This window comes from Mercenaria mercenaria, chromosome 9 (genome assembly GCF_021730395.1).
Source record: "Mercenaria mercenaria strain notata chromosome 9, MADL_Memer_1, whole genome shotgun sequence".
NCBI lineage: Eukaryota > Metazoa > Mollusca > Bivalvia > Venerida > Veneridae > Mercenaria > Mercenaria mercenaria.
The window spans coordinates 25,387,908-25,405,305 of NC_069369.1; the positions used below are offsets into that span (position 1 = coordinate 25,387,908).

The 17,398-nt window shown below is 36.5% G+C and overlaps 1 protein-coding gene across 2 annotated transcripts in view; it reads left to right on the plus strand.

Moving 5' to 3' along the window:
* The window catches only part of LOC123546749 (probable serine/threonine-protein kinase pats1), a 32,516-nt gene extending 17,027 nt beyond the window's left edge, over positions 1-15,489 (plus strand). For both annotated transcript variants that reach the window (XM_053551052.1, XM_053551053.1), the window contains 2 exons: positions 1,237-1,252; positions 11,848-15,489. In XM_053551052.1, the coding sequence (XP_053407027.1) occupies positions 1,237-1,252; positions 11,848-13,949 (2,118 nt within the window). In that variant the 3' untranslated portion in view covers positions 13,950-15,489. The remainder of the gene's footprint in view (positions 1-1,236; positions 1,253-11,847) is intronic.
* The last annotated feature ends 1,909 nt before the right edge of the window (positions 15,490-17,398 follow it).

Sequence of the window (17,398 nt, forward strand, 5' to 3'; positions counted from 1 at the left end):
TCATAAAGAAGGGTGATTCAATCAATTCTGTCACTGGTTTTATCAATCAGATCAATTCACTCTTCATGCCACTGCTTCAAAGTATTCTCCCTGCTCAGAAACACACTTTTACAGTAATTCTTACTATCCATGAACTAAATGCTGAAATGTAGTATGTTCTTGGTATACCGTTGAGGCACTGAAAATGGTGTAGCGTTTACCTGCGAGCATTTTCTTAAGCAATGGGAATAGGAAAAAGTCACAGGGACTTAAGTTAAAATCAGGCGGGTGCTAAACCAGAGTAGCAGGAATAACTGTATGCCTTTCAAACCTTTACTTTGGCGTTTATTTTGATAAATATTTTGACAGCTGTAAGCACTTTATTTTTGTAGAATAAAAAATAATAGTAGCCTTTGATGGTTTTACTCTCCTAAGGCTATTGTACAAAGGGGCCACTAGGATCAAAGAAGATATTATTTAAAACCTCTTGATATATATTTAATTTTTGCAATGACAACCCTTCCCAGACTTAAACTCAGCCATTATTATTTTTTATTTATGGGTCGCTGGGGCTCTCAAAATAAATAAAAACATCGCCAGTGCAATTTTGAGATTACAGTTGTTATATAATTTTCAGCATTTTTTTTTGTCGCAATCTAACCGCTTGGACGTTTTGTCAGTTGTGAACATATTGGGGGAACAATCTTTTATTTCATACAATCAGTCAGAATTAGATGGACGATCTATTCTGAAATACCTATAGTATGATTTGAGCTGTTCGGAAAATTGTTTATAGTCCATCTTCCTCTACCATATCATTACGACATCAAGCTTTTTCTTTATTGCTGCAACAACAGGCCTGCCTGGACGGTTATTGTCTTGAGGACTATTGTGACCCTCTTAGAAAAACTGTTTTAATGTCACTACAAAACTTCTATGGACACGACACAATTCAGAAGATATCTCTTTTGGGGATTCCCGCACTTTAATATAAACCCTGATTTCTATTTCTCTTCACATTTCATATTAAATGAAATAAGGCCACTGTATATTTGAGTGTGTATCAACAAGCGATAATTCACAAGTATTAGTATGTTTGTTAAACATGTGTCATCAGTGAAGACCATTTAGTACAGAATTTATAGAATCTCCCTCATACAAGAAAACGGATAACTATGACAAAGTAGTAGAATATGATTTGAGAATATATGTTTGTATGTTTGTTTTGTTTGAAATACAGTCATGTTTTACTTTCAGAGATATACTGGAGAAGGTAAGTGTGTATGTTTACTTGACTCATTTTATTCTGTAATCAAACCGTGTTGGAGAAGTGTCTCACAAACTTACATGTATAGTATATTATGTGCCTACCCGTCGACCATTTGGTTGATTTTCTAGTATGCTTTTCACGTGATGATTTTCCGTCAAAATAACAGTGACAATAAAATGTAACATGTTACATTCCAATAACAGTTGTTGCACGCACGCTTACGATATAATAAATTTATTGGTTTAGTGGTTTAGTAGTTATTTTTTGTCAATAAAACCAAATTAGAGAGGTTTAACTATATTTGCTTACATTGTTTGCAATAATAAATGCTTTAACAGTTGCGAACAGCAGCCCTTTGTTTTATTCTGTTTACCCCAAAACTGTCAGAGAAGTGCTTCAAAACGAATCCTTGTGAACAATGAAATGAATAAATGATAAATATAATAACATGCTACATAAGTTTTTACAAATATGTGATACCAGTTTTCATTGATTTCTTATTTCTCATTGTAAAATCAAATTCTGTGTTAACAAAATTTTCTAACTGACAGCAAGTACTTTAGCTTAAAAGTTAAATATTTTTAGTAACGGCTCTTTAAAGCCGTAAAATTACACGGATGGAATAGATACATCCTTTTTCTGCTAAACCTGTAATTTATTGCTGTTATTCTTTTTAAATCTTCTTTTATAGGTACTATCTCTTCAGTACTTTAAACTAATTTTTGTATTGTGTGAAGATTGATCGTAGATAGTGAGCGATCAGATAACGACCGTAAGGCGTTTTATGGGACACGCCTCCATAGTTGTGTATTATTTTGAGCTGTGATGAAGTACTCTTTTACTAGCCAGAAAAAAAAATAAATAAATAAAAAAAAAAACCAGAAAAAACCCGTAAACATTTTACAGTAAGAATAATCTTATTATAGATTTTAGCTTGCCGTGACGAAAGTCACCAGAGCTGTTGCAATACTCCCAGTGTAGGCCTCAATTGTTATCCTTATTAACGATTATCATCAAGCTTTTATTTTGATAAAATTTTGCCGCTCCTTTCTGTACCTTTTCTTCGATTAAGTTATGTCTTCGATTGTCAGCAAGTATATATCTCAGTAACTGCATTATACAACTAAATAAAAATTCACAAACTTCTTTGCCGTGATAATACCAACCGAATAACTATTTCCTACATCAGATTCTGATGCTTTTATTTTGTTGACATTATTTCATTTTTGTACTAAGCCATTTTGTTTCTTTTCTTAAGCAACATACTGTTCGCATTTGTCAGCGAGTTAGCATATTAACACATCGCCCCATTTATAGTGCTCACTCCAGGTATTTCCGTCGAGGGTCACTAACAAATCTAATACTTAACAGTGTCAATTAATTTATCACAACATGCTTCGCTAGTGTGACGAGCAATACATTACTGAAATCACTGAGTACGAGATGGTAGGAACTCAAATTGAAGGCAGTGGTATACATATAACGGGTATAAAAATGCTCAACAGTGTAACCTAAGGACATTTCATGGGTTGGGAGGCTAATATTCTCATGTCAATGTTTGCGAACATATGCTGTCAAATGGTACCAAGCCTTGAAAAACCAGTCTTTCCACATAACGTATGAAAAATGGTTTAGTGTGTTCTTCCAGGATATTTGACGCATTAACATTTCGTCTTGCAAATCAAATTTTCAGTACGGCCAGTAAATCATGTAGTTGCATTTTCTGAAGGAATGTAGTTTATTTAGCATATTTCAGTGCAAGTCATTTCATTTTCTCTATTCTGTAAGAACTTGTCTTGATGTGTATAATTAGCGATTTCTATTACTGTTTGTTTATGCTTAAGATGAGGTCTGAACTATAATGTAATGGCAAATGCATCCAATCTAAACAAAACAGTACTAGCTACGCAAAACACCCCTATCGAAAATAGAAACTTCTGTAAAACACTACTTATTTTGATATACAAAATGTATATGCAGTTAATTGCAACATATTTCAAAAACTGCAACATATTTTAAAAACTGAAAAAAATAATGTACAGAATCTTTTTTATATTTTAGCTAAAATCTAATATTTATAAATCATTTTGAGGAAAAGAGAAACAACTGCGTGAAAATATCTTTGTAGACTTTGAGGAAAAAATATTATTTAAACAGTTTTAATATCCTTAACATTTGTTTGACCACAACTTTCATACCCACAAATAAAAATGGTTGGTGGCACTAAGAGTTGTCCTTCGGCCAGTCCGTCCATTTGTCAGAATTTGTGTCGTGCACATTTGAAAAAGTATTTTAAACCTCATAGAATTGTCATTTAGCATGAAAAGTTGTGTACCTGGTGTTTTAACTGGGATACACACAGACCAGATTTATGACCCTTGACTTAGCCAAAAATATGCTTAAAAATTTGCTCCTTTGGCAAAAAGGTATTGTCGTATGTTTCTCAAAAAGTATTTGACTTACGATTACGAAACATGATCGGAAATATATTTAGCGTGTGAATTTGTGCAACTATGGTTTTGTTTGAATTTTCACTTAGCTAGACCAGAGTTATGGCCCATGACTATGTCAAAAGTATGTATAATTTTTTTTTCACGTACCATAAAACTTATTTAGCTAGGGCCATGAAACATAATAGGAATATTATTCAGCATGTGAATTGTGCACCTCGGGTTTTGTTTGACATTACTCTTTGTAAGACAAGAGTTATGGCCCTTGCTTTGTTCAAAGATATGCATAAAGGGCATACACGTTTGTATCGCATGCATCTCTAGAAGTATTTGACTTAGGCCACACCAAATCAATTTCTTTGTCATCGGATTTTTTCCAAAAAATTTAAGAGCGAGCGAGCGAGCGAAATAAAAATAAAAATATTTGTTTTTTGATTTCACCTACTGTTGGAGCGGGCGAGGAGCGATTTGAAGAAAAAAAAATAATAAAAAACCTTGTCACAAAAGTCAAGAAGCACTGCAAAAAAACATATCAAAATGGCTTAAAAAGACATAAAAGAACCAAAGATCCTTAAAAGTTGAAGGTTTAATTACAAACTGTTCCCAAAATACGTTACAAACATTTAGACATTTAAACAAACTTGGGGGGGGGTGGGGGGGGGGGGGAGCAAAAGGCGGATACAAGAAAATCTGGCAATTTGACTGTATTTCTAGTGTATAGAACTAATGTGTATGCTAAGTTTTATCCTAGGCAAGCCAGTACCCTGGCCACATAAAGGGTTTTGCCTTACATTCCATGTCACTACATAAGAATAAGAAAGCTGTTACTCTCGTGTAGTGTATAACAGAAATCATCTCGGTATCTCGAATTTCAAGGGACCTTGCTTTTTATTTCGAGATAACCGAAATTCGAGTTATGAGGAGGGACGTATATGGACGAAATAAGTACACATTACGAAAAGATTTAATAAAAAATAAAAACTGTTTCCTTGATGCCGTGTATACGCTGTCGGCACTTTACGCATACACAATTCCGTACAGTTTGTGTTTATCAAAGTTTTCAGTCTTTCGAAGAATAAAAATGATACTAACCTCAAATGTTTTTGAGTCAAGTTTCCTTTTTGTACCACGTTTCTCTCCGGAGGATTGACAGCATTTCGATCTGACATTTTGAACGAATTATGCTTTCCCCCAAGAAGTTAATTTTTATACAGTCTCATCGCGGTTACATCTAAGTAATCCTTATTAAAGATCCCAACAGTTCAAACTAATTAATTCATTAGTTTAAATTAAAAGCAATTTTCATAACGTCTCAAAAAACAAATGACTGCTGATTAAAGAAATGTAATGTTTACATCAAACAATTATCATTATGGCACGTGCAAACAAGTATGACATCATCTCACCTTGATAATCACCGCGCCTTTGATATGTCGGCATCACGTGTTACCGGTTAGGCAAAAAACATGGACATGTGTTAAAAACCAACCAACATTCACAATGACATGTGTGAAATTTTATCGCATATTTTTCTCACTTCGACTTACCGAGTTCACAATGCACTTGAATTTTATTGACGGGACTGAAAATCCCTTTCGACACATCCGGAGTCTCGGTAAGTCAAATTTTGACATAACCGAAGTTGAATTACTTATATAAAGAAGGAAAGTTGACGGGACTTGAAAATTTCTTCGACTTAAGCGGAATTTCGAAGTAAGCGAGTTTGAGATACCGAGTTTCGACTGTATATGGAAAATTCTGCAATCACCTCACCAGTACATTAGGTATACTCATGACCTATGTATCATAGTGTCATGCAATTTCACAAGATACCAGGAAATCCATCATCCACTGATTGTAAATTCAATGACAAATTTTGCACTTTCTATTGTTCTTTGATTTCACATTTAACTTTGGCAGATAAGGAAAGACTTACTTTTGATGATGCAAGTCTTAACAATAAATGCATTATCATCTTCAATTTCTTTTTAATAAATAGATCTGACGGTACCCGTTAAACAAATCTGAAAAAGGATCTATAAACAGTTATATAATATTCTTGTTTTTCAACTCTACTTGAAAAATAAAAAAGTAAGCCTTTAATGCATGTTTACTTGGATTGTGAGTTTGTAAGCTCTTTAGGATTCCTTTGCCCTAATAAAGTTCCATGTGCGTACCCCTTCTCCGCAAGAAAATTTTGTCCATTTTACATAGCTGATAGAAGCAATGTTCCAGTCTTTAAAATCAAAGTTATTTCAACAGTACATTATTTATGATGTAACACTGTATGTGAAGTCCAAACTGAATTTATACCGCCTGTCCATTATTTAAGTACTGATATATGTGTATAATTTTAAGGATTGCAGCAAAACGTTGTTTAAATCACCGGCCATTATTAGATGACATTGTTTTAAATATGACATTGTTTTAAATAATGTGATATTGATGTTCATCTTGAGAAAAAAAATGTTCTGCGGAAACTCTTTCTGATGATCTTTCAAGGATTTATTTACACAATCTAACTGTCATTTCGGCTGTCAGTTTTGCAAACTGGGACAACACAGAGCCTCAAACATGTTTTTCTTGTGTTTTAATGGACAGTTATGATTAAAAATACATGTGTATTAAATTTTATGAATTACTGTCGCTTCACAGTAATAATAAGGCCCCTAAACAGAGAAAAACGCCCGCTCTGAAATTTTGAAATCGGTCTCCAAAAACTGAAGCGAGCGGAAGCTGATTTTCAAAAAAAAAATTTGTTTTTGAATTTGGAAAAAAATGGAGCGGGAAATCCGTTGACCAAGTAATCAATTTGGTGTGGCCTAACTTATAACTTGTGCCTGGGTTTGCATTCTACAAGTCTACAATTCTATCACACCAATCGTCATACTTAAAAGATAATTTCATTTTTGAAGATATAAAACACATGTATTGTACTATATCATATAAAAGGGAAGAAATTTCATGTACAAATTTAATTCGGGTGCCTGTGACTTTGGCCTTAGCACATGCCACATTGTCTTGTAATGGTGAATATTCATGCCAAGTTATTTGAATATACACCTATGCATAAAAATCTTACAGACCGGATAAAAACACACACACTAAAATTGTTCCTTGTGACCGTGAAGCCAGGGGTCTGGTTAATGCGTATGACAAATCAACTCATTATAGGAAACATTTATGACAAGAAATTTTAAAATTCCTTGATGAATGGGCAAAGTTATTGACCGGTCAAGAAACATATCATGATGACCTCTAACTTCTAAATGTGACTTTGACCTTAGAGCCAGAGGTCTGGGTCTTGCTCATGACACGTCGTCTCATTATGGGGAACACTTGTGCCAAGTAATTTCAAAATATCTTGATGAATGGCAGAGGTATTTTCTGGACAAGAAACAGACCCTGTTAACGTTTGACCTCTAAGTTTGACCTTGACCTTGGACCTAGGGGTCTAAATCTTGCGTTTTATTAAGGTGAAAATGTATGCAAAGTTATTTTATGATCCCTCCGAGGGGCAAAAACTGACCGACACTCAAATAAATCTATAAATGGATTTCTGATTTGGAAATCGCTAGTGAAACAGTTTCCATCGGTCACATTTTGACAGAATTCAGTAACAGCAGTACCAGAAGCAGCAGTAGCTGTAGCAAATGTGGTATTAGCAGTAGCACTAGCAAAAACGTAATATTGGCATTAGCACCCGTGTAGCAGTAGAACAACAGCACTAGCAGCAATAGTAGCAAAGTTAGAAAATTTGAAAACTGGCAGAAGCAGTAGCAGCAGAAACAGTAGCAACAATGTGAAAAAGGCAGTAGAAGTAGTAGCAGCAGTAACAGAAGTATCAGTAGTAGTAGCAGTATCAGTAGCAGTTGCAGCAGTAACAGTAATAGCAGTAGAAAACTTGAAATTGGCAGTATCTGCAGTAGCAGAAGTATTAACAGCAGTAGCAGCAGCAGCAGCAGCACTTACAGTACAGTAGCAGCAGTAGCAGTTGTAACAGTAGCAGCAAAAGTAGCAGCAGTAGCAGTAACAGCAGTTGCAGTAGCAGTAACTGCAATAGCAGTACCAGCAAAAGCAGTACTAGCAGTAGCAAAAGTAGCAGAAGCAGCAGTAGTAGCAGTAGCAGTAGCACAAGCAGTAGCAGAAATAGTAGCAAAATTAAAAAATGTGAACCTAACAGTAGCAGTAGCCGCAGTAACACTTAGCAAAAATGAGCAATAGGCTGTAGCAGTAGCAGTAGCAGCAGCAGGAATAGCAGTACCAGCAGTAGCAGCAAAAGTAGCAATATTAGCAGTAGTACCAGTAGCAGCAATAGCAGTTGCATAAGTAGCAGTAGCAACAACAGTAGCAGAATAAGAAAATACGGAACTGGTAGCAGCAGCAGTAGCAGCAGCAGTAAAAGTAGCAAAAATGTAAAATTTGCAGTAGCTACTGCCAATTTCACATATTTGCTACTGCTGCTACTGCTACTGCACATTTCACGTTCTTGCTACTGCTGCTATTGCTATTGCTTCTGTCGTTTTCACGTTTTTGCTACTGCTGTTTTTGCTACTACCAATTTCACATATTTGCTACTGCTACTGCTACTGTCGAATTCACGTTTTTTTACTGCTATTGCTGCTTCCGCTACTGGCAGTTGACATTTTTATAATTTTGCTACTGCTACTGCTACTGCTACTGCTGCTTCCGCTACTGGCAGTTCACATTTTATAATTTTGCTACTGCTAGTGCTAACTTCCTATACATTAAATAGCGCTAAAATACACGCGCGTTTCATCGACATTTAATGAGGTTGATGGACAATATACTTTTCCACGTTTATGCTAGGAAAGCTTTCGCGCACGTTTACCTTTATGATAACATTAGCATAATCCATCGGGATACGTTGGCACTTTTGCAGTTCTTCAGGTGTGATACAACGAAAAGAAATAAAAAAAAAGCAACAAAAAAAAAAACCAAAAAAAAAACAAAACAAAAAAAAACAACAACAAACAAACAAAAAAAATGCGTTATCCCTACATAACAGACGAATTTTCAATAAAGAAAATTTCAAAATTACCAGTTTTTCTAATTCATGAGTCTGTAAAACTGTATACAGAAATCTGTGACAAAGAAAAATGGGTCGTCATGAAATATGTGACAATTAAGAAAAAAGACATTAGGTGTAGTGTGATATTTATATGATCTGTTCAATGGAAGTCACTTGTTTGAGGCCGAATAACACTATATTACCAAAAATAAGTTAATAAATAAGTTAATTGATATAGACGTATCAATATATGAAATTCTAATCTACTTCCGTTTTCAATGATGGCGAAGAAGTCGCTATGAAATTCTTGACATTTTGCTCTCAAATCAACTACCAAGGCTCGTTCGAAACAATGTCATCGTGTTACCGGCATCACTAAGCATAAAGCTGCACATTGGCTCGTCCGAAACCATATCTTCGTGCGACCGATATCCGGACAATGCGCTTAGTTTTACACTATTGTTTAAACTAAAACAGAAAACACAATATATTTTTCTATTATGTAGGTATCATAGAAAATAGACACCTTTTGTGCTTACAACTGTATTCGTCACACCGAAATCTTATAACTGATTTTAGTTTAGGATAAAAATACGTTTAGATTGACCTTATATGTGGTGAGATATATTGCTTTTGCACAGTCTGACAGAGTGTGAGTCAGTCTGTCTACCTATCCGTACATCTGTCTGTCTGTCACAATAGTTCGTCCGAAATAATTCTCTGAACTTGCCGGTGTGATTTGAAGCAAACTTTGTATAAAGAATTCTTACCAAGGCTAGTTTTGCATGTCGTCGGCATTTACCGGGTGCATTATTTTGCAGAGTTATGACCATTAAAGGTCTTTTATTATAAAATGTGTCTTTACATTTTTCATGTCCCGAACGGATTTAAAGCAGCACTCTACCAATGATAAAATTTATAAGAAGATATTTTAGAAGAATAGAATGCAACCAAGAAAATTAATAGCAGATTCGGTTTCATTTAGTTTGTTCATGAGGGGTAATGGATAGTGCAACATCTTTCACGCCCCCTAGCACCGTCTTAAGTGGAATTCTATTACATAGTATTTGAATCGGGCCAGGATCCCAAAGGAACAGAAATTATAACAACAATGAATCTTAATCAAGTATGGGGAGAAGTTTTACGACTGCGAAAAGATTGCTGTAAATTGTGATAGTTAATAAAAGCTTAGTTTAGCAAATGTGTTTTTATTGTATGATATTTGAAGGAGTTATGAGACTTCGCAATAAAACAAATTCAATTCATGTTTACATCGAATGTGTATTACATGTACTTATAATATCTTGTGTTCAAGAAATAATGCGATATGTCCTGGTATTTTCAAAGTTTAATTTTTCACTGTAACAACCTTATTTTGCAACGAATCCTTATCATATTTAACAGTGTGTATATTTGTAACATGTATCTACTGAGATCAGACTATTGATTGCCGAGGGTTGTGATCTTTATGATGTAATAACTTGCATGCAACATATGTATCTGGTATATAAATAACAAACTTTGATACGCGAATTCATATGTGAATGTATCGCAATTGAGTTGGTTTTTGTAAACTTTGTGAATTAAGAGTAACAGTACTCCTTTGAACGGTTAAGGGCAACTGTGGCACCTTTGTTTCGCTTTTTATACGCCCGTTTGAAAAACGGGACGTATTATGGGAACGCCCCTGGCGGGCGGATGGGCGGGCGGGCGGGCGGCGTCCACAGACCTTGTCCGGGGCATATCTTCTACATGCATAGAGGGATTTTGATGAAACTTGGCACAGTTGTTCAGCATCATAAGACGGAGTGTCATGCGCAAGAACCAGGTCCCTAGGTCTAAGGTCAAGGTCACACTTAGAGGTCAAAGGATACAAGAATGAAAACTTTGTCCGGAGCATTCTTTCTTCATGCATAGAGGGATTTTGATATAACTTGTCACAAATGTTCACCACCATGAGGCGGAGTGTCATGCGCAAGAACCAGGTCCTTAGGTCTAAGGTCAAGGTCACACTTAGAGGTCAAAGGATACAAGAATGAAAACCTTGTCCGGAGCATTTCTTCTTCATGCATAGAGGGATTTTGATATAACTTGGCACAAATGTTCACCACCACGAGACGAAGTGTCATGCGCAAGAACCAGGTCCCTGGGTCTAAGGTCAAGGTCACACTTAGAGGCCAAAGGTCAGATACAAGAATGACTTTGTCCGAAGCATTTCTTCTTCATGCATGGAGGGATTTTGATGTAACTTGGCACAATTATACACCATCATGAGAGGAAGTGTCGTGCACAGTTCCTTTCTTTAGAATTACTTCCCTTTGTTGTTACTATAAATAGCTTATATTGTAACTTCTTCATTACTAGTCGTAGTGAAAAATTGGGACCATTTTTCTGTAGTACAACATGCATGCTACATCCAATTTTGAGGTGTATTTTGACCAATCTCTACCTGGTAAAGATTTTTGTGTGGACTTACAATTTTTTTTTTGGATTTTTTTTTTTTAATTTTTTTTAAGATTAACTTCCCTTAGTTGTTACTATAAATAAATTATATTGTAACTTTTTTATAATTGACCATAGGGAAAAACCAAGACCACTTTTCTTGGTACAACATAGATGTTACTTTTAAATTTTAGGTGTATTTTAAGGTCTCTCTACCTGGTAAGGAATTTTTTTTGTGGACTTAGGAAAACAAAAGACTTACAATGATTACTAGACAACCACAAAATTAAAATTCATGTGCAATACAGCAGCTAGAGTAAAGAAATTTGCTGTGACGGGCGTATATTGTGACATTCTGGCACTCTTGTTTGATGAGTAATAGTTGTATACTATATTTTATTTTCCTTCCTATCCCGCCCCTAAAAATTCGCAATCATTGTTTTGCTTAACATTTATAGTTGTTTTTCTCCCAACACATGTCTTCGTGCTATGCCAAAGTACTGCATGCTAATTCATCCTGCAATTCTCTAGTAAAAATAAGATTGTATCACTTTTGAATAATAAATATGCATTTTTGTTTTGAACTATTTCTGGTGTATGATAATAAGTTAACGAAGCTACATGTATATATCTGTAGTTTGAGCCCTGGTAAATTTTATTTTGGTGCATTTCAGTCCCTGACGAGATTGAAAAGACTCCATACTACGTAGATCTCTACCATAGATCCTTACAATATGGAATGACAAATGATCGTTCCATTCGGGTGAATATAGTTGGGAACTTTGGTCAAGGGAAGACGACTTTGGTAAGACGTCTTACGGAGCGTAATTTAGACGGCATTGAGGTCACCAATGGTATTGACCTGGCACATTTCATTTGTGAGAGAGAATACTGGGGAAAACTAAAATATAAACGTGAGGAAGAAATGGTCTCACGACATCAAGATACTGTATATAATATGGATATCTGGGATTTTGGTGGCCAGTATATATATTACGCGACACATACATTATTTCATAGCAAAAGAGCTGTATACCTTTTGGTGGTGAATCTTGATCTTGACCTGAAAGATGTTATCAAAGACGAAGATTTTCCTACACAATCCGGAGAACGCAATATGGAATATTTTGTCAAGTTTTGGATGAATTCAATACATTCCTTTATTGGCTCTGAAAATGGACATGAACCTCCGGTCATTATTGTTGGTACACACAAAGACCTACTCATGGGAAACTCGGAGACGGAACGCCAACTCAAGGCTGACGAATACTTTGATAATATCAGACAACTATTTGACAATACGGAAGTAAGAAACCATATACGAACAGATTTTGCCATTGATAATACGAACGAAAAGGATGAGTCAATAGAAAGGTTGCGTGAAACAATTTATAAAACTGGGAAAACAATACTTGGAAATTTTCAAATACCGAAATCGTGGATGGTCGTTGAAACCGCAATTCAGCAAGCCGACATTGGGAAGATTGTAAAATTTCAAAGGATAAAGGACCTAATAAGGTACGAAACATATGTTTTAGAAAGCAATGAACAAATTAAACTGTTCTTACAGTACTGCCATGCCAAAGGGACCTTGATTTATTTTGACGAAGAACCGATTTCAGAGTATGTAGTTTTGGATCCACAGTACCTGATCAATGCCTTCAAAAGTATCATAACATCAAAAAGATTCATGAAAAGAAGTGCACAGCTCCGACCATTTTGGAACAGACTAGTTACAGAAGCCAAGCTTGATGAAGAGATGATTGACATACTCTGGAGAAAGGAAAATTTTATTCACCATAAAGACATTCTGTTGGCATTTCTGAAGAAACATTATATCATTTCCCAGGCAACAAAATTTGATGACAAAACTCAAACTTCTGTTGATCTAGACTGGTACATCGTCCCCAGTTTGCTAAAGGATCACAGTTCGCAAAGTGAGATAGCTGATTTTCTTCAAGGAAAACAACAGTCAAAAATTCGATACGTGCTACAGTTTGGAGGCATTTCAGTCGTTCCCACCGTGTATCACCGATTAATTGCTGCAATACTAGGAAAGTGGTATGTTGTAGATTATAAGGGCAAAAATCTTATATATGACAAGCTGCTTGTATTCAAACTAGATATTACCCATTTAGGCCTGATTGAGATGAAAGGCAATGACATTGAACTAGCCATGATTTATTTATGTCCACAGTCAGGTATGTCAACAGCTGTTGCCGACAGCTTTCGCCGTTTCGTTGAATCAGTTATCTCCTATGAATTCAGGAAACTTCGAACAAGCATTGATGATAAACGAAAGCCATACTCGATACATTACAGATGCAATGACGCAAGTCATGATTTTCAAGGAAGCATGAAGCTTGAAGACTTTCAACATTTGAAAGAGAAAACTCATGTTCCATGCCCCGATCTGCACACACACGTTATCGATGCGTATGAAGCAAAGAGCGAATGGTTTCTAGAAAGCCAAATATTTGAGGATCTGCCAAAACGTATTCTGACGGACAAGGACTTAGGCAGATTTTCGCAGGCAATAGGAAAGGATTGGCAGATCCTTGGACCAGAAATTGGCTTGAGTAGAGTGATTATTGAGCATATCACAGTAGATTATCCCCAAAGCACTGCGATGAAAATATTCAAAATGCTCAGTATATGGCGAGATCGGAATGAAGATACATGTACAATTGGTAACCTTGTGATGGTGCTGAAGAAATGCAAAACAATTACCGTTGACTGGGACACAGTAAGAAATATCATAGAAAACTTAAATTAACTTGATTCTGATTGTATAAACATATAGATACTTACAATTTAGACAGTCTGGTTGTATCAGTTGTCTACAGCTATATATTTATAATGTATTCAAAACTAAACAGAACAATGTCAATGTCGCTTTACAGTACTATAATAATCTCAAAACAAAACGGTCACGAGAGCATGGCGGCAATGTTTTTTCTCTCTGTATGGCAGTCGAAAAACAGATAAGGTATGATTTAGTGATTTAGTACAATTTGGCGGTTGGAATGTGTGCTGAATACCAGAAAAGGATTACAGTCACAAATGAAGAAGTATTATTTGAAATGATCTTGTTGGGACACACAATTTTGAATTTTTAAGCATAACACCAATAAAAAGTCCTTATGTTTGCCATTTGAATGTTTTGACTCGGAAAGAACTCGCAATGGATCGCAAACCACGTGTAACATTTAACGCGCATCTATTATCGATTGGTGCCTTTTACCGCGACGTCACTTATGACGTACGTCTTGGGTACTTGTTTGTATTGGAATGGAGTTGATGTAGTAAAGTTATTGAAACCAAACGTACTTTTAGTATTAGTGTCGGTCACGACAATTTGGTCCTGCGAACCTGATACACCGCCTTAAAAGAGAAACTTATGCAACAACTCAAGAGTAGATTTACCGCTACAGCTGCAAAGATCGATTTTACGAAATGCCGCAGTTATAAAAGTTCAAAGGTCGGTGCAGACGATTTGGAGATCAGCGAAGAAGAAATAGAGACTATTAGTCTTTCTTTAGAAGAGAAGTAGACAACACTTGAGGGTGTACACTTACAGGCTCTAGAAATACTACCGCTGGAAAATGAAAAGAAAATAGAAATAAGAGTGATCGCGCAGCACGAATACTTATCTACAGTGCAAATCATACAACCTTAAGAAAACATTAAAGGTAAAAATATAAATCACAATGTCGCCTCACATAAAAATAGTAATAGTTTCACAGAAACACAGTCCAGTCCTGAAAGCGGAAACATCGAGTAAACAAAGACGCCGCATATTCAAGCAATGCTGATAACAGTTAAAATAATGTCCAAACTTCTTATTCCTGAAACAGTTAGCATAGATTGCTGAAATAAGGCATTCCAATATTCACCGGAAATGTACTTGACTGGCAAGCCCTCTGGAATTTATATGTATCTGCAATACATGCAAACTCGTCACTTCTGAACGCACATAAATTCAGGTATTTGAAATCGATTCTAAGGGGAGAAGCCATCAAACCAGCACAGGTTTTGCGCTTCCAAACGAGATTTTACACGAACGTTATGATAATCAAGACATACATTACAGCCCTATAAGATTTACCCGTACCAGTAAATAATTCTGCAAACCTTTGACCTTTCTACGATGGAACCGAGACGCCTTGAAACAGAGTGAAAATACATATGATTTATTGCTAGTACCCGTCATAATGCAGAAACTTCCGGCTGAAATAAAAAAGAACATGATCCGTGAACATGGTTCAACAAATTGGGAGTTTAAGGACATTAGACGAATTTTGTAGAGGGATTTAACCATTTTAACCATTTCGACCTACTTAGCTGCAGCAGCGTTTGTGACCAACAGTGACAAAAATAGATCCAGACAAAAGGCATTAAAATCCACATTCAGTCTTTAAAAGCAAAAGTATGCGTTTTCTGCAAAAAAGCCTCGTTACAGCGAAGATTGTAATACTGTGAAAGATTATGACAAAATAATTGATAAAGTTAAACATGACAGACTGTGGTGTAACTGCTTTTGATACTATAGGATCTCAAATTGCAAGTCTAAGTCTAACTGTATGATCTGTTCTCTTAGACACCATACCAGCCTATGTCAAGATAAGTTTAAAAGTCAGCCACAGCACACGAAGTCAATACACGTAGAAAACATAAACACTGGAAAGAAAGCTACAGCAATACTACATTCCCCATATATAACTAAAGACAGAGATGTACTTCTAAATATCGCCGTTGCCGAAGTACAGCCAGAATCTGCATATTACGAAGCCAATACACTTTTTAAAGAAACAAAACTTTAGAATAACCGGCAGAGAAACACATTACCTGTCAGGATTTTGCTAGAAGAACATCTAGAAACCGCTACGATAAAGCTACGGACAGACACTGAAGATACTAAAATCAAAGTACTGAAAGTGCCAAATGTAGCAGTCCCAATGTGCCGTTAACAAGCTTCCTTACCTTTTTAAAATCATATTACTCATTCTAGTAGATTATTACTGTTGCATAATACATAAAGCTTCCAAAGACGGGTGATCTTAGTGAAACCAACAACTGGAGAGATATCCAACTAGTATCCCTCCCATCTAAAGTCCTTGCCAGGGTACTCTTGGAATGGATGAAGAAGGCCATAGATAGCAAGCTAAGGGTTTAGGTAGGGCGATCGTGTACATACCAAATCGCAACACTACGGATGATCATTGAACAATCTCTCGAATGGCAAACAGCAACGTACATGAACTTCATCGACTTCCAGAAGGCTTTCGACTTTATCGACAGGAGAGTTATCTGGAAGATAATGAGGCACTACGGCATACCAGGGAGGAACAACAATATCATCAGCTGTTTTTACGAAGGCGTGAACTGTAACGTCGTGCACAACTCCGACCTCACTTCCTCATTCAACGTTACTACTGGAGTACGCCAGGGTTGCCTGCTGTCACCCACGATCTTCCTTCTGGTTATAGACTGGGTATTGAAGACCACGATGAACGAGCCAGGAGTGTACAATGGACTTTCATCAAGAAGCTTGAAGACCTGGACTTCGCCGATGTTATCTGTCTTCTGTCCCATACGTTCCGACACATCCAACAAAAAACGACACGTCTACATCAGACGGCACTAACTACAGGACTGGCCATCAACTCCAAGAAAACCAGAAGCATGCGAATCAACACAGCACAGGTTAATCCCATAGATATAGATGGGAGTCCGGTGGAGGAGGTGGCCAACTTCACGTATCTGGGAAGTGTTGTGAGTACAACAGGGGTGACAGAAGAGGACATTAGATCCAGGATAGGAAAAACTAGACACTCCTTCACTACCCTAATACCAACCTGGAAGAACTGAAATATACGCCTCTCAACCAAGCTCAAGTTATTCAACTCCAATGTACTGTCCGTCCTGCTTTATGGTTCTGAAACATGGCGCCACACCAAACATCTAGACAACAACGTACAGGTATTCGTGAACACCTGCCTCTGACAGATTCTCCGAATCCGCTGGCCAGAGACCATCTCAAACAAGGAACTCTTGCGGAGAACAAAACAGACACCGATAGCCACTATCATCAGGCAAAGAAAATGGAGGTGGATCGGACATGTGCTCCACAGAGGCCCTGACAGCATAGTCACACACGCTTTCGACTGGAATCCCCAGGGAAAAAGGGAGAGGGGAAGGCCAGTCATGAATTGAAGGAGGACC